The sequence below is a fragment of the Brassica napus genome, chromosome C2 (genome assembly GCF_020379485.1).
Source record: "Brassica napus cultivar Da-Ae chromosome C2, Da-Ae, whole genome shotgun sequence".
NCBI classification, from domain to species: Eukaryota; Viridiplantae; Streptophyta; class Magnoliopsida; order Brassicales; family Brassicaceae; genus Brassica; species Brassica napus.
Genome location: NC_063445.1, coordinates 1,303,421 through 1,324,345, shown reverse-complemented (window position 1 = coordinate 1,324,345; position 20,925 = coordinate 1,303,421). Strand labels below are relative to the sequence as shown.

General features: G+C 35.3%; 7 protein-coding genes across 10 annotated transcripts; 3 read left to right on the top strand and 4 right to left on the bottom strand.

The window, feature by feature from the left end:
• Positions 1–1,111: 1,111 nt before the first annotated feature.
• On the bottom strand, positions 1,112–1,735 carry LOC106395566. The gene has a single exon (XM_013835983.3). It carries the CDS (start codon positions 1,481–1,483, stop codon positions 1,274–1,276), a length of 210 nt encoding a protein of 69 aa, XP_013691437.1. The 5' UTR covers positions 1,484–1,735; the 3' UTR covers positions 1,112–1,273.
• Positions 1,736–2,885: 1,150 nt separating this feature from the next.
• On the top strand, positions 2,886–5,301 carry LOC106380533 (alpha-galactosidase 1). The gene is made up of 12 exons (XM_048746733.1): positions 2,886–3,137; positions 3,229–3,287; positions 3,368–3,424; positions 3,506–3,540; positions 3,621–3,724; positions 3,899–3,974; positions 4,067–4,191; positions 4,277–4,360; positions 4,436–4,500; positions 4,591–4,764; positions 4,841–5,031; positions 5,138–5,301. The coding sequence occupies exons 1-12, from the start codon at positions 2,956–2,958 to the stop codon at positions 5,228–5,230; spliced, it is 1,245 nt and encodes a 414-aa protein (XP_048602690.1). The 5' UTR covers positions 2,886–2,955; the 3' UTR covers positions 5,231–5,301.
• A 961-nt stretch (positions 5,302–6,262) lies between these two features.
• LOC106380528 (alpha-galactosidase 2) lies at positions 6,263–8,851 on the top strand. 2 transcript variants are annotated; one of them, XM_048746732.1, is made up of 14 exons: positions 6,264–6,509; positions 6,592–6,650; positions 6,727–6,783; positions 6,889–6,923; positions 7,014–7,117; positions 7,202–7,277; positions 7,381–7,505; positions 7,586–7,669; positions 7,762–7,826; positions 7,895–7,977; positions 8,052–8,142; positions 8,230–8,279; positions 8,344–8,484; positions 8,578–8,851. In XM_048746732.1, exons 1-14 carry the CDS (start codon positions 6,388–6,390, stop codon positions 8,668–8,670), a joined length of 1,185 nt encoding a protein of 394 aa, XP_048602689.1. In that variant the 5' UTR covers positions 6,264–6,387; the 3' UTR covers positions 8,671–8,851. The 2 variants fall into 2 exon arrangements, with proteins under 2 accessions (XP_048602688.1, XP_048602689.1); XM_048746731.1 differs by having other exon boundaries at positions 6,263–6,509; positions 6,727–6,923.
• Positions 8,852–9,732: 881 nt separating this feature from the next.
• On the bottom strand, positions 9,733–10,779 carry LOC106380529 (transcription factor TCP21). Its single transcript, XM_013820296.3, has one exon. The coding sequence runs from the start codon at positions 10,649–10,651 to the stop codon at positions 9,962–9,964; it is 690 nt and encodes a 229-aa protein (XP_013675750.2). The 5' UTR covers positions 10,652–10,779; the 3' UTR covers positions 9,733–9,961.
• Positions 10,780–11,853: 1,074 nt separating this feature from the next.
• LOC106394626 (E2F-associated phosphoprotein-like) lies at positions 11,854–13,253 on the bottom strand. The gene is made up of 3 exons (XM_013835197.3): positions 13,102–13,253; positions 12,737–12,902; positions 11,854–12,239 (listed from the first exon to the last, which is right to left on the bottom strand). Exons 1-3 carry the CDS (start codon positions 13,130–13,132, stop codon positions 11,984–11,986), a joined length of 453 nt encoding a protein of 150 aa, XP_013690651.1. The 5' UTR covers positions 13,133–13,253; the 3' UTR covers positions 11,854–11,983.
• Positions 13,254–13,742: 489 nt separating this feature from the next.
• LOC111202539 (defensin-like protein 22) lies at positions 13,743–16,512 on the top strand. 3 transcript variants are annotated; one of them, XM_048746730.1, is made up of 2 exons: positions 13,743–14,176; positions 16,199–16,512. In XM_048746730.1, exons 1-2 carry the CDS (start codon positions 14,119–14,121, stop codon positions 16,378–16,380), a joined length of 240 nt encoding a protein of 79 aa, XP_048602687.1. In that variant the 5' UTR covers positions 13,743–14,118; the 3' UTR covers positions 16,381–16,512. The 3 variants fall into 3 exon arrangements, with proteins under 3 accessions (XP_048602687.1, XP_022551094.2, XP_022563259.1); XM_022695373.2 differs by lacking the exon at positions 16,199–16,512 and adding an exon at positions 14,316–14,639 and having other exon boundaries at positions 14,052–14,176; XM_022707538.2 differs by lacking the exon at positions 13,743–14,176 and adding an exon at positions 15,939–16,056.
• Positions 16,513–18,332: 1,820 nt separating this feature from the next.
• LOC125581381 (succinate--CoA ligase [ADP-forming] subunit alpha-1, mitochondrial-like) lies at positions 18,333–20,543 on the bottom strand. Its single transcript, XM_048746729.1, has 7 exons — positions 20,167–20,543; positions 19,762–19,971; positions 19,500–19,670; positions 19,263–19,386; positions 18,940–19,001; positions 18,756–18,837; positions 18,333–18,673 (listed from the first exon to the last, which is right to left on the bottom strand). The coding sequence occupies exons 1-7, from the start codon at positions 20,401–20,403 to the stop codon at positions 18,531–18,533; spliced, it is 1,029 nt and encodes a 342-aa protein (XP_048602686.1). The 5' UTR covers positions 20,404–20,543; the 3' UTR covers positions 18,333–18,530.
• Positions 20,544–20,925: the final 382 nt, after the last annotated feature.

Sequence of the window (20,925 nt, the reverse complement as noted above, 5' to 3'; positions counted from 1 at the left end):
AATGTCTTTAGTATTTATCCGTTTTTATTATTTTTGGATTTGTAGAGTATTCCAAATCATTTGAATAGTGATAGTTGATATTGGATTAACCCATATAGATTATATTAGATTCAATTTATATGTAAGATTTATTTTGAAATCGCGCTTCAGATCGAATCTGCTTTGATTTTGTTTGACGATTTGGTTCAGTTAGGTCAAGCATATGATATCATTTGATTTTTTGCTAATGCATTAAAATGTATGCTTCGGTCAACTAATTTTGTTTTGGATTGATGGAACGAGTCTATAAACGAGTTTTATTACTAAAATATGCCGGTGACTATAGTTGCATATTATGTTGTTATGCTTACAAATCTCATTTGACTATGCTTTGATGTTTTGATTTAGTGTTTGATTGAATGAATATGCAACTATATATATAGTCACCAGTTGAATGTAGGAACTCATTCTGGTTATCATTTTCCAAAGTTTATCTTACTATTGCTCTGATTTAGTATTTAGGATGTGAGGTTAGGGAGTTTAGGTTTTTTCTTTGTTTTTTGTAAGGAGACGGCGTTGTCGACTTCAGCTAAATTGATTAGACTGGTTATGTCATTTTATCCGAACCGGCCCGATCCGACTGAACCCAAATTTATTAACTCAGTCCGATTTGATCAACACTTTAAAAACTGATGTTTTACTTCTTGCCGTGGACGCATCAGGTTTGGTTTCAGTTTTCTTATGTATGTTGGTTTTTGTAGTTAATGAGTTTGGTTAATGCATCGTTCTGTCTTATTAATGAATCTTAGTTTTTTCTCTTAATCAGTGTTCAAAAAAGGTTTTGGCCATAGATTCGTGTTATCTATTTATTTATCACAACCTTCTTGTCACTTATATGTGCATTTGATAGGATCTAGTATACGTGGAGTTTATTTTTTTATCTTTACTCTTAAGCAAGTAACGAATCAGGTTTATATATACCATTTAAGAATAACCAAGCTAACATGTTTGGGGGATTGATTCGTTGGAATTGAACATAGAGGTAGAGGTATGGTTGTTCATGGCTTGGAGCCTTTGAATCATTTTGCATGCAGACACAAAATATATAATCCAACCTATGATGCCAAACAAATAACTAATGACATTGTTATTTAAATCATAATAAATACGAATTTTTGCGTTTACAAGAAGATAAAAGGTAAACACATAAAAGCAAAAGGGTCCGATAGAAAAACGAGTTTAAGGTTAAAATTCTAAAAGAAAACACACAGAATAAATTAAAGGGTTGCAACAATTAGGCAATGTAGATGTGAATCTTGAGGGCGAGGAGGAAGACGTAGACAAGGGAGAAGTAGAGAAGGGAATGGACCATAACGGAGACGGCACTTGTCTGAAAATTACCAAACTCAACGTATCTTTGTCGTCCAGGCAACTGAAACAGAAGTCCTGGCGTGAGCATCACGAAGAGTATCACCGTCACTAGAATCGGTCCCCAGTCCGACATTTTCTTCTTCTTTTTCTCTGTTGAATGTTGATGATGATTGCTTGAACGAATACGATATCGTGGAGAAATGAGAGAGCTGTTTTATAGTATAGAAGAGAAAGAGAGGAATGTGAAGAAGGTGGGTCGGAGAGTTCATTCATGAAGCTACAGTGAATTCTCTCCTTTTTGTGAGGGGGTTTCTTGTGAATCAGGTTTCGTTTTTTTTGGGAATTGTAATGTTCTCTTTACCAAACTAAGCACCTTAAAAAAAAAAAAAAACTAAGTACCTCTATGTAAAAGGTGAAAATACATAAGCTAGAGAGGATGTTCAAAGTATCTGAAATATTTTGAAAGCATGCAAATAAGACTACCGCAAAACCTAGTCTATTATAATACATTTTTTTATAAATGTTTCACCAGTATTTAGATAAATTTATTTACTAGTGATTACAACAATAGTATGATTTTTTTTGCTCATTTAAAACTCATATATACACTCATTATCGAGTTTGAAACTGATCAGTAGTCATACACAACGGGATACTAGCTAATACATATAGCATGTAGATAATCTAATTTATTTACTCCAAATCTCCAAGAGAAATATTATACTATTGTCTTAGGATATTTGATTCTCTTATTTGGCCATGCTTTAGCTTACGTAGCAATAACAACAAAGATGATAATGTAGAATGGAACTCAAAACAAGAAGACAGGCTAGTTATTTGGACTTTTATCATCACAGACTGATGAATCAATAAGATTGAAAACCCTTTATTTAAATTAAAATTTATAAGGAGAATAGAAAATGCGATTTTGATATGCTAACAAAAAACATGATGTAATAGTTTGAAAATATATTCAATTTTAAAGTAGTGGTCGGTAATAGTTTCCAATCAGATGTCGCTAAGAAGTATTTGAATATACATATAAACAACAAACAACAAAAAGACAAGTATTATTAGAAGAAAACAGAAACATGTGTGTTGAATTTCGACTTTGCTTCCACTAAAAGTCAGTGTTATTTATCTCATCGGCTACAAGTCCAAGTAACTTGAGCTTCATTTTTCTAATAAATGAATTTGCTGTCATAACTTTTGAAATTTCTTATATAAAATTTCTAATAAGATTAGAAGTATAAAGTCCTTATGTGTCTTTGTGGACGTTATATTTATTTTTAAAGTAATATTTAAAAGTGATGTAATTATTAACTTATGAGAAATGTATGAATTGTATTATTGATATAATGAGAGTTACATAGCTTTATATAGTATAGAGCTATATGAATCAAAATAACAAATGAGAGGATCATATGACCATTAAGGAGAATATATGATGGAGTGATTATTGTGATTGAGTATAAATCATATGAGTCAACTCTAGATAAAGAGTTCGAGGGGCAAAAAGGGAATAAGAAGAAGTTATAGAACACTCTTGAGTCTTGTCAGCTTCTACTATAAAAGCAGTGTTTGTGGACAATCCTTCTCGTAGAGATGGGGAGAAGGGAGAGAAGTGAGATGGTGAATATGTCAATACTTATGATGATGATGATGATGTCATCAACGTTGATGACGATGGTCGACTCTTCTAGACTAGTCCAAAGAGCCAGTGACGACTCTGAGATCTTAAGAAGACATTTGCTCGCTAATGGCCTCGGAGTCACTCCTCCCATGGGGTATGTGCCCCTCTCTCGCTCTATGTGGAACATGTCTCTGTTGTGTTCTTGAAGATGTCTGAAAGAAGTTTTGGCTATAATGAATTTGTAGGTGGAACAGCTGGAATCATTTCAGTTGTAACATAAATGAAACAGTCATCAAAGAAACAGGTGAGGTTTTCCAATTTTTATTTGCATATGTTAGTCTTCTCTGTCTTCTAAACAAATCGTTAATCATATGTTTGCAACAGCTGATGCTTTGGTCACCACTGGCCTCTCTAAGCTCGGTTACAACTATGTTAACATCGGTAATGACTCTATATACATTCATTATATAATAACTCTCAAAATGTTTGATTAATCTTTAAAATCTTGGTTTGTTTCCTCAGATGATTGCTGGGCTGAACTTTCTCGTGACAAAAAGGTATTATCATCAGCCCTTTGTCCTCTCTTGTTACTGAACTTTGCTAGACTTTTTAATCTTGTTAAACTCTGTGGTTCCAGGGAAAACTGGTGCCGAAGAAGTCAACCTTCCCTTCTGGTATAAAAGCGCTTGCGGATTATGTTCACAGCAAGGGCCTTAAGCTTGGGATCTACTCTGATGCAGGGTACACTCTGAGCCAAGTCCAATGAAACATTGGCCTTAGCCCCTAAAAAGTTTTAGTAGTTTTTTTATATAAGCATAGACTTTAAAATTATGGAATAAAAATTATAAAAATTCTTAAGAAATGTTTATAGTCTCCTGGTCCTGCATTGGACTCATATATATTTTTGGTTTACAGGTATCTGACATGCAGCAAAACCATGCCTGGCTCTCTAGGCTATGAGGAGAAAGATGCCAAGACATTTGCAGAATGGGTGCGTTTGTGTGTATTTTCTGACATTTTCTTCATAAAGTGAAAAAGAATGAGACAGTAAGTATAGTAACAATGCCTTGGTTGTAACTTCAGGGAATAGATTACTTGAAGTATGACAACTGCAACACCGATGGTACGAGACCAACGGTCAGGTATCCAGTTATGACACGCGCTCTGATGAAATCTGGACGTCCCATCTTCCACTCCTTGTGTGAATGGTATACATCATGTTCCCTTTCACAAAGAAACATTGTATTATGTTTCCATGGAAGAAGTAAGACTTTTGAATTGGTTTGTTATCAGGGGGGACATGCATCCAGCTCTGTGGGGAGCTCCACTAGGCAACAGTTGGAGAACTACTAATGACATCAATGACAGTTGGCTAAGGTAAAGAAGAATAAAAGAAAAAAAAAATGATGATATGAAACTCCTGATCTTTACAAAGTTTCTGCCCTTGTACAGTATGATATCAATTGCGGACATGAATGAAATCTATGCTGCGCATGCTAGGCCTGGTGGCTGGAACGGTAGTGTAATGAATGATTATGTGTTTTTTTTTTACAGATTTTGTGAAGGGGTTATGATGAGTTGTTGGTGACTTTGTTGTTGGTTTGCAGATCCGGATATGCTTGAAGTTGGTAATGGAGGGATGACAAAGGACGAGTACATAGTCCATTTCAGCATATGGGCTATCTCTAAGGCTCCTCTTCTACTTGGCTGTGACATAAGAAACATGACCAAAGAGACTATGGAGATTGTGGCAAACAAGGAGGTCATTGCTTTAAACCAAGGTACTTATTCACTGATCAGTCCTCATTATGATGTTTGAGTATATATATGAAAGACAAATAAAATGTTTTATTGTAGACCCACATGGTGTTCAGGCCAAGAAAGCTAGAATGGAAGGTGATATCCAGGTTTGGGCAGGACCATTGTCAGGTTACAGAGTAGCTTTGCTTCTGTTGAACCGTGGACCAAAACGATCTGACATTACTGCTTTTTGGGATGATATTGAGATCCCTCCAAATAGCATTGTTGAAGCCAGAGATCTATGGAAGGTAATTCACATACATACTACTTACATAAACCAAACACCATAACAAGAAAAATATCAAATGTTTTTGTGTTCTGATGAATGTGTTTTTGTTGTGACATGGGGAACAGCACAAGACATTGAAGCAAAAGTTTGTAGGGAACTTGACGGCAACGGTTGATTCTCATGCTTGCAAGTTGTATGTTCTCAAACCTGTTGCCTGATGTAATAACCAATTGTTCTGTTAAAAACAACAACTGTTCATCTCAATAAAGTGTTCCACGTTATGCTTAAATTTTGAAACGGATATATATCTGTATAATGATGAAACTCTTTGCTTTTTTTGTTTGGCGTAAGACACAAGTCATATTAAGTGTGTGTTGGTCCACTTGTGGGAAGCGAGACTCAGTCATTTCAATGACTTGAGACTTCACCTTAAAGTATACTCTTTCTACCTGTGTGGCTTTATACATGTTGATTTATACATATGCTCTTATTAAATTAAATCATGTTTTAGTGATTTCAATTTATAGATCAAAAGAGACCAAGATCACTATTTATTTGTTTTTTTTTTTGGCATTGGGATTATCTATTTGGGGTTTGACAACTTTTAACCTAAATAGGAACAGGTTGTGAGATTTATTTACAGTAGTTGAATCTAGAAAAATATGTAGAGAATTTGTATATACCATGTCACATTCTTTTATATAAATATACATATATGGTTTTACAAATCATTGATAATATATATCAAATATCACATTCAGAAAGCACGCCAGTTTTTCAAGTCCCACTAAAGTAATGGCCACAGACAATGACATGTTGAACCATAGTTTGGGGCTCACAAGTGCAACATCACACTTCAAGTCGTCCTACTGGTGCAATGTTGACAAATTTGTAATTTAATTCTATTATATCAACATGTGTGAATGCATAAGATTTAACGATATGAATATAATAATGTATTTGGTACAAAAAAATATTCGATTGTGTCTACTAGAATCCAATGCGATCATGACAATGAAAAACCTAACCATTTTTATTGAAACGCGTGAAGGATTATGTTTCTGTGTTTTGGATCTAAAATGGCATTATCAGGTCACAACCTAAAGTGGATTCGCCTCTGAAAAATATGTACTCCGTATCTGATTAACGAATAATAAAACAAAAATTAAAAATGGTAAACGTAAACGACCCACTTACTAATTTGTCTGGAGACAAACTAGGACAGTCACAGTGTCCGTGTGTGTATATATATATACACACAGATCTCTACATTTATTAGAGAACCCACTTTTGATTTTTCTTGAATCTCTCTCTCTCTCTCTTTCTCACAGTCTGTTAAGTTATTATAACCATTGAAGGAAACTTTCATCAAGCAATGGTTCTTCTTGGTTTCTTCTTACGGATCATTACTTTCACTCTGACTCTGACTCAGCTCGTTGATGGGTTTCAGAGTCGAATGTTGATGAACAATGGACTTGCTCTCACTCCTCAGATGGGGTTTGATCGTCTTCACTTGTTTTTTCATTTCCTTGACTCGCAAGTTACTTACTTACCTCTTATGATTTTACTTTCTTATCAGATGGAACAGCTGGAATCATTTTCAGTGTAACATCAATGAAACTCTCATCAAGCAAACCGGTGATTACTCTTTATAGAAAATAAAACTGCTACAAAAATTATTTATTGATTAATAATATTCTGAATTTCTCTGCAGCTGATGCAATGGTTTCAAGTGGTCTCTCTGCAAGAGGTTATAAGTATATCAACATAGGTAATTCAATGAAGACCATTGTTTGGTGTTTGTTACTCTGTTTTTTTTCTCATATCTCTGTTTCCTTATTATTGTCTACTGTTTTTTTCTGTGTGTTTATTACAGATGATTGTTGGGGTGAACTTAAGAGAGATGCTCAGGTTAAATAAACACAACAAGAAGAATCATTCTGTTTATTTTTATAACAGTTTAAGAACTTAACTGAGATGTGTTTTTGATGTATTTGACAGGGAAACATGGTTGCCAAAGCATCAACGTTTCCTTCAGGGATGAAAGCTTTATCAGATTATGTTCATAGCAAAGGGCTTAAGCTTGGGATCTACTCTGATGCTGGGTATATATATTTATATACATACACAAGAGAATGTTACATAGTTGATAGTTTCTTTGTTTATCTTATTTTTTTCTGGATTTCTAGGACTTTTACCTGCAGCCAAACCATGCCAGGATCACTCGGACATGAGGAACAAGATGCCAAAACATTTGCCTCATGGGTACGTATGTATGTATGTATGTATGTATGTATGTATGTGTGTGAGTGTTTTTATTTGAGCTCAAGTCCTAAACCTTGAAGGTCTTTTTGTTATGGTGCCACAGGGGATTGACTACTTGAAGTATGATAACTGCTTTAACACAGGGACAAGTCCAAAAGAAAGATACCCAAAGATGAGCAAAGCTCTGATGAATTCAGGAAGATCCATTTTCTTCTCTTTGTGTGAATGGTAAGAATCAAAACATAAGTTATTAATTTTTTTTTCAAGACAACTTTTGGTCTGAAGATGAAACTGAGTTGCAAGTGCAGGGGACAAGATGATCCAGCAACATGGGCAGGAGATATTGGTAACAGTTGGAGAACAACAGGAGATATCCAAGATAACTGGAAGAGGTTTCTCTTCTTTAATAGCTTTTTTTTTCTGCAATCTTAATGGAACAAAAACTTGAAGATGAATCTTATTTGTGTATGTGTGTGTTTATTAGCATGACAACAATAGCAGATCAGAATGATCGATGGGCGTCTTACGCAAGACCAGGATCATGGAACGGTAAATACTCTTTGTTTAACTAACAGTTCTGACTTGTGAGTGGTTTTACTGAGAAAGTAATATAACAGATCCAGACATGCTCGAAGTGGGAAACGGAGGCATGACTAGAGAAGAGTACCGATCACATTTCAGCATATGGGCATTGGCAAAAGTATGATGAAATGTTGTTTACATTGAATCTATAAACATACTTAAACAAACGTTGAACTGTGCTCTCTCTTGCAGGCTCCTCTGCTGATTGGGTGCGATCTAAGATCTATGGACAAAGTCACCTTTGAGTTGCTTAGCAACAAAGACGTGATTGCTGTTAACCAAGGTAACTAATATCAAATTAAAACACTTTCAGAATTGCTCATGTAGAATCCAAAAGTGGTACTAAGAGCTTTAGCTTTTTTATGTTCAGACAAACTTGGGATCCAAGGAAAGAAAGTCAAGAAAGATGGTGATCTTGAGGTATGCACATACCAAAGACGAACAATATTAACACATCAACAATAACTTATATGGTGCAATGCAGGTATGGGCAGGTCCTTTAAGCAAGAAACGAGTAGCAGTCATCCTATGGAACAGAGGATCATTACCTGCAAACATCACAGCTGGATGGGAAGACATTGGTCTTCATTCATCAGCTATTGTTAATGCTCGTGACTTATGGGCGGTAACTTATGAATATACAAACCATGGAATCTCATTATGTATTACTATTTACTCACATTCTGAAAACTAATCATGAAAAATTTACCTAATGCAGCATTCAACACACTCGGGGGTTAAAAAACAACTATCTGCTCTAGTGGAGCCTCATGCCTGCAAAATGTATACGCTCACCAGACGCAAAGCTTAAGATGCTGTTCTTCTAGAGAGCTAGAGTCAATCAAGTGAAACTGATCTCTAGCCAAATACAGTTGAATCCTGAAGATTTTATCAATTTTCTCTTAGTCAATCTATGCTGGATATGAGATGCCAGCATCATAAATGATCAATCCAAATAACATTATAATAAGAATAAATTTGATAAATATCAACTCTCTCTCTTATAAAAACCGAAAAATCCAGATGTTCGCAAATCTATATGTTTCATGATAACAAGATACCACAACCAGTCTTATTATTCAACCGCCAATATCACTGACATCACCAGGGCGTTCGGAAGTGGCAGGTCATCAATTAGATTCCTCAGCCATAAAGAAATCGTAATCGTTGTGCCTGAACATGAGTCTTCCCAACCAGGACGCAGCAGATTCTTCATGCATGTTGATCTGAGGTCCCTCGCATGGTCCAAGCTTTGCCTGAGAGCTTGGAAGTCACTGCTCCAAAAGCAGGAAGCACAACTTTTCCATCTTGAGGAAGTGTTTTTAAGATCACACTGAAAACATTATCAATACATATCTCAAGCTTGCCTGTTTTGATCTCTAATAGAGAGATTGCTAAGCTTGGAGACAATGTTCTTATCCTCTTCCTTGTCCAACTGCGTTTACAGTCTAAAGCATTCAGCAAATTTTCATCTGGTCCCACTGGTTATAAAACCGCTAAAGAACCGCTTGTATGACAGTTTTCGAAAATAAAGCTTAAACAAACAATACTACATAACTTTTTACCAAAAAGAGAGAGCAAACACAAAGTTACATACAGACTTTGACAGTAAATAAATAAATATAAAGAAGACAAGGACCACTTCACAGTAATTGACACATTCACATTATTTTGTTTTCATATCTTCAATTCTCATTCATACCAAGTCACGAGAAACATTCAGAATTACAATCCTTTGGCCTGTGAGATATCAATACAGTTCGTGTGGGCTCAGCTTCATGAACGATAGAAAACCATTAAAAAAAATTCACGCCAAAAACGTACAAAGAGCTTTTTTTTGCTGTTCATTATGGCGTTTTTAAGTAAACAACAATTAATCAATCGATTTCACTATCACTCTCAAAACAAACTCTGAGACCAAATAATCTTACACACTAATCAAACAAGCAAATAACTTAAAACTAAAACTTGAACACAAAAAAAAAAAACTCGAACTAAGTAGTCTCTGACCACTTTTGATGACATTAAACATAAAGAGTTTTCTATACATTACCCAATCATCCCTAATCAAATAACACAAAAAGATTGATAAAACCTTTCTTTCAGCGTGAGTCATCCTCTTCCCTCCGACCCGACCCGGGACTTCCACCCGACAAAGAAGCTAGCAGATTAAGATGATGACCTGGCAGATAGTTCCCGACTCTAGCTGCTGAAGCCTCACCCATCGCAGCTACAGCTGCTGAAGCTTGCTGCTGCTGCTGCTGGCGGACAAAGAGTGTAGCTGCTTGCTGCTGCTGCGTAAACAACATCTCCGGCGTAGCTCCGGCGGCAAAGCTCCATACTTGTCCGAAGTCCTGCCTCGCCGGAACCGCCCAGAACCCACCACCACCACTACTCATTGCGTGTCCAACAGTTAACTCCCCTCCTCCTCCGGGGCCGCCTGATTCTCCCTCCTCCGTTCTCAAAACGCGTTTTCCGAGAGCGAAGGGGGAGGAAGAAGCGGAGAGAGAGGCGGTGGAGAAGCTCGCCGGAGTCGTGCCTGTTCCCGTGGCGGCTATGATGGAAGGCTCGGCTTGGCGGAGGAGCCACTCGATGGTTTGGCCGTCGGATTTGTGGCCGAGCTCTCTTGTCAGCTGGAAGACTCGAGCCGCGCATATGATCGGCATGCGAATTCTCCTCCCTCTCCCGTCGACTTTGCTGTGCCGGTCCTTGGTCGGTGGTTTTTTGACGGCGTTAAGAGGTCCTTTGTTGATTATGACGCCGTTAGTCATTGCTCCGTCGTTGTTCTCCATGGAGAGTCGGTGGGGATAGGGTTCTCTCTATCTCACTCTCGAGAAGAAGAAGGTTGAGAGGTAAAATGATTTAGAGAGTAGCAGGAAGCTCTGGTGGAGACAGGAAGGAAGGCACATGGAGTGTGGGTCCTACACAGCTCATTACCGCGAGTGTTTTTTTCTTTCTTTGCCGAGTATTTTTGTCTGAAAACGTTTGAGTTCACGCGCTGACTCTGGTGTTGACTGTAGCGTGGGGACCAGGGTTCTGTCAGGGGAATTTAATTTTTTAGGTTTCGAATTTATGATTTTTGGTATTTAGTTAGTATTCATTTTCACAAATAAAAAAAAAAACACTAGGATTAATTGTCTTCTAACATAAATGGCTCCAGTAATGTGACAATTACGCACTTTTCTGACACTTTACTGAGTTAAACACTCTGATCCTGCGATCCCCACATATGATATGCGTTCGTGTGTATGCAATTTGATTAATCATAATCATAATTCGTATTACCACATTACGGAATAATATCAAGATTAATCATTCCTTTTTGGAGCGTAACTACAAATATGTAGTTGTATCCACCTGGCAGATACGTTCGATTGTGATATGTCGTTGCGTCGAGATTTTTTTTTTAAAAAATATTTCGTGACAATAATTTCTCTACTTTCTTTATGATTTATAGACCGAAGATTTTTTTCTACCATTCACATTATACTATATTATCGTGCTGGTATTTGTTATGATCATGAAGCTCTTTCACCAGAAAAGTTGTTATGATTAGATGTCGTGCTAACATGCCCATACAATACATACAAGACTAATATATTTGAGATTTTTGTAAATGAACATCTATACTATGTGTTAAATGATTAGTTATGTATTAGCTGGATAATTGCTTAGTAGAATTGGTAAGTTTAAAACACTATATGCTAATGATCACCCAATTACCAAAAATTAACACTATTTAAACTTATCTAGTAGGGTGTACGAATCATTTGACAATTGTCAAACGTGGTAAACAGCTGGAGCCCATTCTCACTTTTTTCTTGTGGACCAAAATACAAGAAAGCGACACTTCTGCCAAAGGAGTATCAACTCGTGTTTCATACATCGATTCTTTTTATTTGTTACTATAGCTTTCACTTGGAGATGACTTCTTAGATTTTTTGCTTACGCAGCCAATCAGAACGACCCACGTCATCTCATGTTTATCTCTGCCTTTGCTGAAAATAAGACGATCATCGATAAAACTCACTTTCCCCCATTACAGTAACATTGGATAAAACTTTTGGTTTATTATCATTTTATGACCAATTCCTAGATTGTTTTACAAGAAACTCATGAAGTAACTAAGGCTCGCTTGGGATGACGTTGAAGAAATGGTAGATCTCTTCACTGTCAAACACTCCGACCTCTGTCGAACAAGTTGAGCAAACGACCGAGTTCACTCTCTCGCTGTCTGCAGAATGAGTTTCTTTCTCCTCAGAATTTCTCCTTCGTTTACCAGCCTTCGACGGAGCTGTACTGTGTTGCAAAGCATTATCTTTATCAACTTCGCAATTGACCACAAAGACTGCTCTGTACTGTGTCACATACTGCTCATGCCTGCAAAAAGAATCCAAATGTTTGATTAGGAAAGTTCTACTAAACTGTATAAATCGCAGGTAATAGTACTAATACAGTTCCTACGTCACATGGCCCAAAAAAAGATTTGCAAGGTGAGCAAGTTACAAAGACCTTGTATTAGTCTATTGACTAATCCAAAGAGAGTTGTGTGATAAGTCATTGTATTAGTATATCACATGACCACTGTAACTAGTCAAGTAGTGGATGGTAGCTGTATTTATAGATAGCAAATAGCTAAAGAGGTAAATGATTTAAAAGGAAGTAACTTAAGAGTAGAGACTTGAAGCGTTTTGGATCCTATAAAGTATGCAGAGCCTGTAACATGACATGTAGTAAAGACTCTAAAATCTCCAAAACAATTAAACATTCCAGGATCTAGCAAAGTCACTATCAACCTATACTCCAGGAAGCAAAACACACAAGTCATCTCTAAGCCTAAACCAAAGACAATGTTGAGAGAAAGTGTGAAAAATCACCTTTGACACTCTAAGCAGACGGTGGTGAAACAAGCGGGACAGCTCAGCACAGCATCGGAAGCACGGCCATCTCTCTTCTTAGCCATCCACAGCTCATCTTTATCATCAAGATCCGAGTCATAGAACTCTGCTTTGATGGAGTAATCAATCTCATCGTCGTCCGAAACTGTTACAAAGCAGGCTCTCATCAAAATCAAAATCAATGTACAAGAACACGAATCTCAGTAAATTAGCAAGAAACCCTAAGATATATATACAGACGATACAACTCTTCTTTCCGCAAATCTCTGGCGAAATGAATCAACGAAGGAATGAGTTCGAGAGCGTAAAGAGAGTGCAAAAGGCGAATTGAGGTTATCGTTTACCCGTTTTCTGTGAGTTGGTGGGAGAATCCATGGTGATTGGGGTTTAATCTTCACTTGTTTGCTCAGCCTCGAGCTCCGGCAAATCGAGAATTCGCCGACGAAGGAGATGAACGATGAACCTTGAAGTTTGAGCTTAGAATGGGTCTTCTAACGCAAGTAAGCTTACTTAGGCCCAATACACTAGTGGGCCTCCTGAATTAAGAGACTAGTGGGTCAAGAGAAATAGAGAAATACCCCGAGGCATAAGTTTTTGTCATTGACCAAAATGTTTCAAAATATACGCTTATATTTTTATGGTTAACTAATCTAAGAGTTTAGAGTTTAGGGATAATGATTTAAAATTAAATATTAAAATTTTATAAAATAAATATTAAAAATTTGAAAATAAAAACTCAAAAAATAGTTTCAAAAAATATTTATAAAAAAATTCAAATTTGAAAACATATAATTTAAAACTATAAATAAAACATATAATTTATATTAAAAAATTTATATTTATATATATAGAGTATTAAGATCTTTTTACCTATTAAATAAATTATTTTGGTCATTTTCTTTTTAAAGTTTATTTTTATGACAAAAACTTGAAAATTGTCTATTTATGAGAATTATCCAACGAAATAAAAAATATATGTTTTTTTCTTTTTCTTTTTGCAGGAAGAATATATATGTTTGGATCATAACGATTAACAATATCTAACTCAGACTTTTATTTATTACATTCTATAACTGTAAGTCAGAGTGTTTTGACTTTCACAAAAAGGGTTGACATGTTCCAATATAGTCAGCATACAAATTTGTTATAAAAAAAAAGTCAGCATACAAAATAAGTAGAAATAGAATAAAGCCTTTAAGTTATTGACTTTTGATTTGACTGAAACTTTGGTTTCATCAACACATCAGAAAGAATATAGAAGCCATCTAGTATAAGTACGAGTGAAATACATCATTTTCTTAATCAATACAAAACAAGGCTTAAACACTTATTACAAAACTAAAAAAAAAAAGAGATTAATAATGACCAGCGTGAAAGTTTTTTCTTTTGCTTTGCTTCTTGTCCTCCTTTTCTCCGTTGGTACGTAGTGTTTAGTGTTTACACTCTCAAAAAAATATGTATTTCTATAATAATTGTTAGTTTCTTACAACTTTTATCCGCTTTATAAATATATATATATATAAGCGTGATTGAGTTTTTAATTTTGTGTGATTGGCAGATGTTGAAGGATATGTGTTGGAAAGTAAATCCTTGTGTTGCACTACCCACCCAGAATTTGGGAGGTGCATCCCAAACCTTGACACAGGAAGATGCAACAGCTGGTGTCTTCAGGGATGTGACAGTAAAAAGGGTGGTTTCTGCAAACGTGTTGGCAGAGGACAATGCCATTGTTATTGTTAAGAATCTCACAAAACCATGTAAAACATGCATGAACAGATGTTGAAGGATATGTGTTAGAAAGTAAATCCTTGTGTTGCATTACTTTTGTATGATTTATGAACTTATGATATTTGTACGAAAGGGATAAAAAGATCTTCAACTATAATATGCTTTCATCCCGTCAATAAAAATATATATACATATATATGATACAACGGAAGATTGGAAAAAAATACAACAAAAAATACTGTAATGCAAAAGGATTTTAGTCACAAACTACATTTTCTATATGTATCTCTTAATGCATAGTTTGGTTAATTTCACACCAAAAATTGGAGTTTAAATTTTATAAAACTATAATTTATTACCAACTAAGAAGATTAATGAAAAAACTCACATAAGATCTACAAGTAAACTATCTCACATAAGTATAAATTTTGATTCAATTTGATGTAAATATAACTGTAAAATATGAATTATAGTAATATATGTAAAAATGCGTTGTAAATTAATAATACGATAATTATAATAATTGGTGATAGAAATTAAATGAATGATAACTGTAAAGATAAAAGGAAAATTACCACAAATATCACATTCATAATACCAATTTTCATGTTTACATTAACCACTTTTACCTTCACTTTTAATGAAGGGTAAAATACAATTATACACTTAGAGTTAACTAATCTAGACTTAGGGTTTAGAACTGAGGGGTGGGGTATGGTTTTTGGAATGTGAAATTTATGATTCTAATAAATATATAAATACTTAAAAATATATAAAATTTTTAAAAAATTAGTTTCAAACATAATTTTCGTTTTTCAAAAAGAAATTTGAAAAAAAAATAAAAAAAAAATCCAAAAAAAATTCGAAAAAAATTCGAAAAAAGAATTTTATAAAAAAGTTTGAATTTGAAAAAGTATATTTTGAAAACATAAAAAAAAAATTTACATTTTTATTTTATTTTTTATTTTATTTTTTTTAAATAATAATTTATTATATATATATAAATAACAAGAGCATAAAAGTCTTTTGCCACTTAATGAAGAAAGTATTTTTGAAAATATCTCATTAGTGGTGATAAAAATGAAAAGTGGTACCATGAAAATGGTAAACATGTAATTTACCCAAAATAAAATGCTTCATGGATCATCTACAACAAATTATTTTTCTTTCTTTATTTTTTGTTTTTGGAGGAAGGATCATATATTTGGATCATAACAGTTGACAATATCTAATTCAGATTTGTATCTGTTATATTCCGTAACTGAAAGTCAGAGTGTTTTGACTTTCACAAAAAGGGTTGACATGTTACAATATAGTCAGCATTCAAATATAAGTAGAAATAGAATAAAACTTTTAAGTTATTGACTTTTGATTTGACTGAAACTTCGGTTTCATCAACACATCAGAAAAAATGTAGTATCCATCTAGTATAAATACGAGTGAAATACATCATTTTTTATCAACACAAAACAAGGCTTAAACACTATTACAAATCTAAAAATAAAGATTAACAATGGCCAGTGTGAAAGTTTTTTCTTTTGCTTTGTTTCTTGTCCTCCTTTTCTCCGTTGGTACGTAGTGTTTACACTCTGAAAAAAAAAATGTATTTCTTTAATAATTGTTAGGTTTTTACAACTTTTATCCAATTTTAAATAAATATATATGTATATATATGTGTCTGTGTTTGAGTTTTTAATTTTGTGTGATTGGCAGATGTTGAAGGATATGTGTTAGAAAGTACATCCTTGTGTTGCAATACCCACCCAGAATTTGGGAGGTGCATCCCAAACCTTGACACAAGAAGATGCAACAGTTGGTGTCTTAAGGGATGTGACAATAAAAAAGGTGGTTTCTGCAAACGTATTAACGGAGGACAATGCCATTGTTATTGTTAAGAATCTCTCAAAACCATGTAAAACATGCATGACCATTTGATTATTTCGTTTATGTTGCCGTTTTACTACTTTTGTATGATTTATGAAATTATGATATTTGTACGAAAGAGAGAAAAAAATCTTCAACTATCATTTGCTTTCATCTCGTCAATATAAATATATATATGCATATATATATATATATGATACAACGGAAGAATGAAAAAAATACAACTAAGTGTAATGCAAAAGAATCTTAGTCACAAACTACATTTTTATATGTGTCTCCTAATGCATAGTTTGGTTAATTTCACACCAAAAATTGAAGTTTAAATTTTATAAAACTACAATGTATTACTAATTAAGCAGATCAATGAAAAAACTTACATAAGATATACACAAGTAAACTATCACATATAAATTTTGATTCCGTTTGCTGTAAATAGAACAGTAAAATATAAATTATCATAAAATATAATATATGTAAAATTGTGTTGTAAATTAATAATACAATAATTTTTATAATTGGTGATAGAATAAGAAATGAATGATAACTGTGAGTCTGTGAAGATAAAATGCTTCATGGATCATCTACAGCAAATTATTTAGGTTGACTTTTGTCAACTAAAAAATCACGTTTGTAAAAATAAAGGAGTGGATAAAGGTTTGGAGTTGTTCCGAGACATATGCGCCGGTGGTCATTCCCCTGACGTGATTGCATACAATGTAATGATAAAAGCTCTGTGCAAAGCACGTCGAGCTACCAAAGCTGAAAGCCTCTTTAACGAGATGGTATCAAAGGGACTAAAACCTTCTGTTGCTACTTACAACAGTATGGTAGATGGATGGTGCAAGGAAGGCGAGATTGAATTGGCTATGTCCTGTATGGCGAGGATGTACGAGGATGAGAAAGACCCTGATGTTGTTACCTACACTAGCTTAATCCATGGGCTGTGCGCTAGTGGAAGGCCTGGTGAAGCAATCTCTCGTTGGAACGAGATGAAGGGGAGAGGTTGCTGTCCGAATGTGATTACGTTCATGGCGCTTGTTCAGGGTTTGCAAGTGTGGCTTGTCGAGTGAGGCTTTGGTTTATTTTCGTGAGATGGAAGAGAAGGAAATGGAACCTGATTCAGGTGTTTATGTATCCCTCGTGAGCTCTTTTTTGTTGAGTGGAAACATCAGTGCTGGGTTTGGGATATTCAGAGAAATGGTTTGTAAAGGAAGGTTTCCGGTTTTGGTAGATAGGAACTGCATGCTTGCTATTGATGCTGCAGATAAGTTTGCGGAAGATTATAGGACATCATGTTATATTACATGTCTAATTAAAGACGGTAGATTTCCTATTGTAGCTGTTGTGAATAGAAAGTGAAGTAAACGCTTCTAATTTTGGGTTTTGAAACCAAAAAGAAGCTACCTCCTTGTTGCTAATCTTGGTCTGATGTCATGGACCCATCTCCTTCTTACAAGGTATTTGCTCTGGACCAAATTTTCCTTCTTCATAATGACATTTGCCCTTCTTGTAATGATACTAGAATCCATATTAACTTTTTAATCTTTTTCAAATGTATCTGCATAATATTACAGGCGCAGATGTGGTGTACTATATGGACTCTTAACTATGATGTAAACAAAAGTCTGTAGGCGAAAAACTTGTCGCAGAAAGTTTTGAGATTCAATACACCAGTCCTGGGATGCATACGGGGATTAGCCAGTTGGATAAAGCAGTTAAAGCTACGCAGATTCATAGGCTAACTCATCACAAAACGTACTTCGACTCCAAGAAGATCTACGCAGCTTTTTTTTTTTTGATCTACGCAGCTTTACATCTGGTTGATACTAGGATTGATCTCATTGTTGACACTTGACATTTGACAATAATGAAGGCAATCATTTTGCTTGTTTTTAATAATATAGTCAATGACCAACTCTTATTTCTTGTAAAGGAAGTTATCATAGAGAATGATCCAATACAATAAATTTCAAGCAAATTTGATTTATTCAAACCAGCATGTAAACAAAAATTGTTTTTTTTTTTCTTCTCAATGAATATCGATTTAGAAAACAACCCCAAAAGAGTGTACAACCATCAATGGGCGATGAATGAGGGTTTTTTGTTTACTTCTTGAAGGTTTCAAGATGGAAAAAAGAAACGTAAGCTAGTGAAATTCACTTCACTGCTTCAAAAGACCTCTTTCTTTAAAGAGATCATACATGGCCGCTCCTATCTTAGCTGGGGATTCAACAACCTTCACTCCGGCGTCATTTAGACTCTTAATCTTGTCCTGAGCCGTACCTTTGCCACCGGAAACAATGGCTGCAACAAACAACAAAACAGATAAGCAAATGATGGCAACAAACTAAAAGTAGGAGTTAAAATGGCTTGCTTATGAACATACCTCCTGCATGTCCCATTCGACGACCCGGTGGTGCAGTAAGCCCAGCAATGAAAGCAACAACAGGTTTATCAGTACCACTTTCCTGTTTATATTCATCAAAAAAAACAAAAGTTGAGTTTACTTTTTAAGAATGAGAATATAGAGATGGACTGAGTTAAAAGAGATTCACAGTTGATTCAATTACCTTTATCAAAGCTGCAGCATCTTCTTCTGCAGTGCCTCCAATTTCTCCAATGAGAACAATACCTGAAACAACCAGCTGTGTCCACTTAATTTCCATCTTTCAGTGACAATAGAGGAGATTTTCCAATTAAGCTACTAACTACTCTTAAAGAGATGACTTAAAGGAATAGGAAGTCTTCTAAGATAAGAATATCTTGCAGTCTAAAGTGATTAGTTGAACATGTTGCCATTCTACTAATCCATCTTTCAGTTAATCTACTTAGTAAAAAATGATCTTTATGGATCATCTGTTTAAAATAAGTGGACTGAGTTCTGAAACATTACCTTCAGTTTGAGGATCAACAAAGAATTTCTCCAAGCAGTCCACAAAGTTGGTACCGTTAAAAGGATCTCCACCAATTCCTACACAAGTAGACTGGCCTAGACCAACAGCAGTTGTTTGGAAAACCTGCAATAAAGTTGAAACGAAAGCAACCATTAGAGAAAGCCATAACCAACAACTCACACTTTCAAAAGCACAACAAGCAGAAAAGACAAGACATTAAAAAAAAAAGAGCTTACAGCTTCATATGTCAAGGTTCCAGAACGAGAAACAATCCCAATCTTGCCAGGCTTGTGGATGTACCCCGGCATAATACCAATCTTGCACTCACCAGGCTTGATAATCCCAGGGCAGTTTGGACCAATCAGCCTAGTTTTCGACTGACTGTTAAGAGCATGCTTTACACGTACCTTAAATAACAAACAAACACAAGCTCCCAAATCAAAAAAGAGCCAATTACATTTCTACACAAACCTATAGCAATAAGCACTAGAGAGATACCATGTCATGCTGAGGGATTCCTTCAGTAATACACACAATAAGATCCAACTCAGCTTCTATCCCCTCCATAATAGCAGCAGCAGCGAAAGGCGCGGGAACATAGATCACAGAGGCATTGGCTTTGGTCTCAGCTTTTGCTTCAGCAACAGAGTTGAACACAGGGAGGCCTAAGTGCTCCGTTCCTCCCTTCTTTGGCGTCACTCCTGCCACCTAATCACACAATCAAACACACATAATTAGCATAAAGCTACAATCTTTAAATCAAATTGAGGAGGAACCACTAGAAAGCCACAAGCTTTAAATCAAATTGAGGAAAAAAAAGTTAATTACACAATCAACACACACATAATTAGCATAAAGCTACAATCTTTAATTCAAATCACTTCAAAAAGGTGAAGACTTTACCATTTTGGTGCCGTACTCAATGGCTTGCTCGGTGTGGAAAGTCCCGTTCTTTCCGGTGATCCCTTGGCACATGACTCTGGTGTTTTTGTCGACGAAGACGGCGGCTGGAGGGGGAGGATCCGACGCGAATGAGCGAGATTGGGTGAACGAGCTGAGAGTCGGAGGAATAGCTTCGGAGCTGGTGCTTGAGCAGCGGCGAGACAGAGATCCGAGGAGCCTTGCGACTTGTCTAGACATGATTGTCTTCTTCTTCTTGTTTGGTTCTCGATCAGCTTACAGAGAGAGGTTGCTCCGATCTGAGTCAACTTTGTTGAACCCTAACCGAGTGAAGGGTAAAAACGGAAATGGGGAAAAAGAAATGTCAGCGAGGTTCGTTTTGAATAATAATCAGCAGATCAAAAGAGGCTTTTGAAGTTTTAGCCCAAGCCCAATAATCTTTATAATAATATATATAGTACATACAACATTTGAAGTTTTGAATCATACACCTAGAAGAATAGAGAGAGTGATCCCAAATTGATTTGAGAAACAATATAGGAGGTAAAGTCATTGCTTGACGTTTTATTCAAAACTAAATTGATCTCTACCGCAAAATATATATTTTGGTTAAATGATGTTTGCTGTTTTATCTAGAGGAGGAGTTAATTTCAGAGAATCTTGAAGCTAAGCTGAAAGGAAGTTTTTGTGTTGACCATGAAGTGAAAGCATTGTTTGACATTCTTATTTGTTAGGATGTTTGATGTGTTTGTTTTGTAGTTT

Excerpts from the sequence above, each read along its gene's own strand:
- LOC106394626 (XM_013835197.3), bottom strand. The coding sequence starts at position 13,132 with ATGGATTCTCCCACCAACTCACAGAAAACGG. Across the intron at positions 12,903-13,101 it reads CACCAACTCACAGAAAACGG|TTTCGGACGACGATGAGATT; the intron begins GTAAACGATAAC and ends GCTTTGTAACAG. Across the intron at positions 12,240-12,736 it reads GTCTGCTTAGAGTGTCAAAG|GCATGAGCAGTATGTGACAC; the intron begins GTGATTTTTCAC and ends TTCTTTTTGCAG.
- LOC106380528 (XM_048746731.1), top strand. The coding sequence starts at position 6,388 with ATGGTTCTTCTTGGTTTCTTCTTACGGATCATTACTTTCACTCTGACT. Across the intron at positions 7,278-7,380 it reads CCAAAACATTTGCCTCATGG|GGGATTGACTACTTGAAGTA; the intron begins GTACGTATGTAT and ends ATGGTGCCACAG. Across the intron at positions 7,827-7,894 it reads AAGACCAGGATCATGGAACG|ATCCAGACATGCTCGAAGTG; the intron begins GTAAATACTCTT and ends GTAATATAACAG.
- LOC106395566 (XM_013835983.3), bottom strand. The coding sequence starts at position 1,483 with ATGTCGGACTGGGGACCGATTCTAGTGACGGTGATACTCTTCGTGATG.
- LOC125581381 (XM_048746729.1), bottom strand. The coding sequence starts at position 20,403 with ATGTCTAGACAAGTCGCAAGGCTCCTCGGATCTCTGTCTCGCCGCTGC. Across the intron at positions 19,972-20,166 it reads TTGAGTACGGCACCAAAATG|GTGGCAGGAGTGACGCCAAA; the intron begins GTAAAGTCTTCA and ends TTGTGTGATTAG. Across the intron at positions 19,671-19,761 it reads GAATCCCTCAGCATGACATG|GTACGTGTAAAGCATGCTCT; the intron begins GTATCTCTCTAG and ends TTGTTATTTAAG.
- LOC106380529 (XM_013820296.3), bottom strand. The coding sequence starts at position 10,651 with ATGGAGAACAACGACGGAGCAATGACTAACGGCGTCATAATCAACAAA.
- LOC111202539 (XM_048746730.1), top strand. The coding sequence starts at position 14,119 with ATGACCAGCGTGAAAGTTTTTTCTTTTGCTTTGCTTCTTGTCCTCCTT. Across the intron at positions 14,177-16,198 it reads TGTCCTCCTTTTCTCCGTTG|ATGTTGAAGGATATGTGTTA; the intron begins GTACGTAGTGTT and ends TGTGATTGGCAG.
- LOC106380533 (XM_048746733.1), top strand. The coding sequence starts at position 2,956 with ATGGGGAGAAGGGAGAGAAGTGAGATGGTGAATATGTCAATACTTATG. Across the intron at positions 3,288-3,367 it reads AACAGTCATCAAAGAAACAG|CTGATGCTTTGGTCACCACT; the intron begins GTGAGGTTTTCC and ends TGTTTGCAACAG. Across the intron at positions 5,032-5,137 it reads AAGCCAGAGATCTATGGAAG|CACAAGACATTGAAGCAAAA; the intron begins GTAATTCACATA and ends CATGGGGAACAG.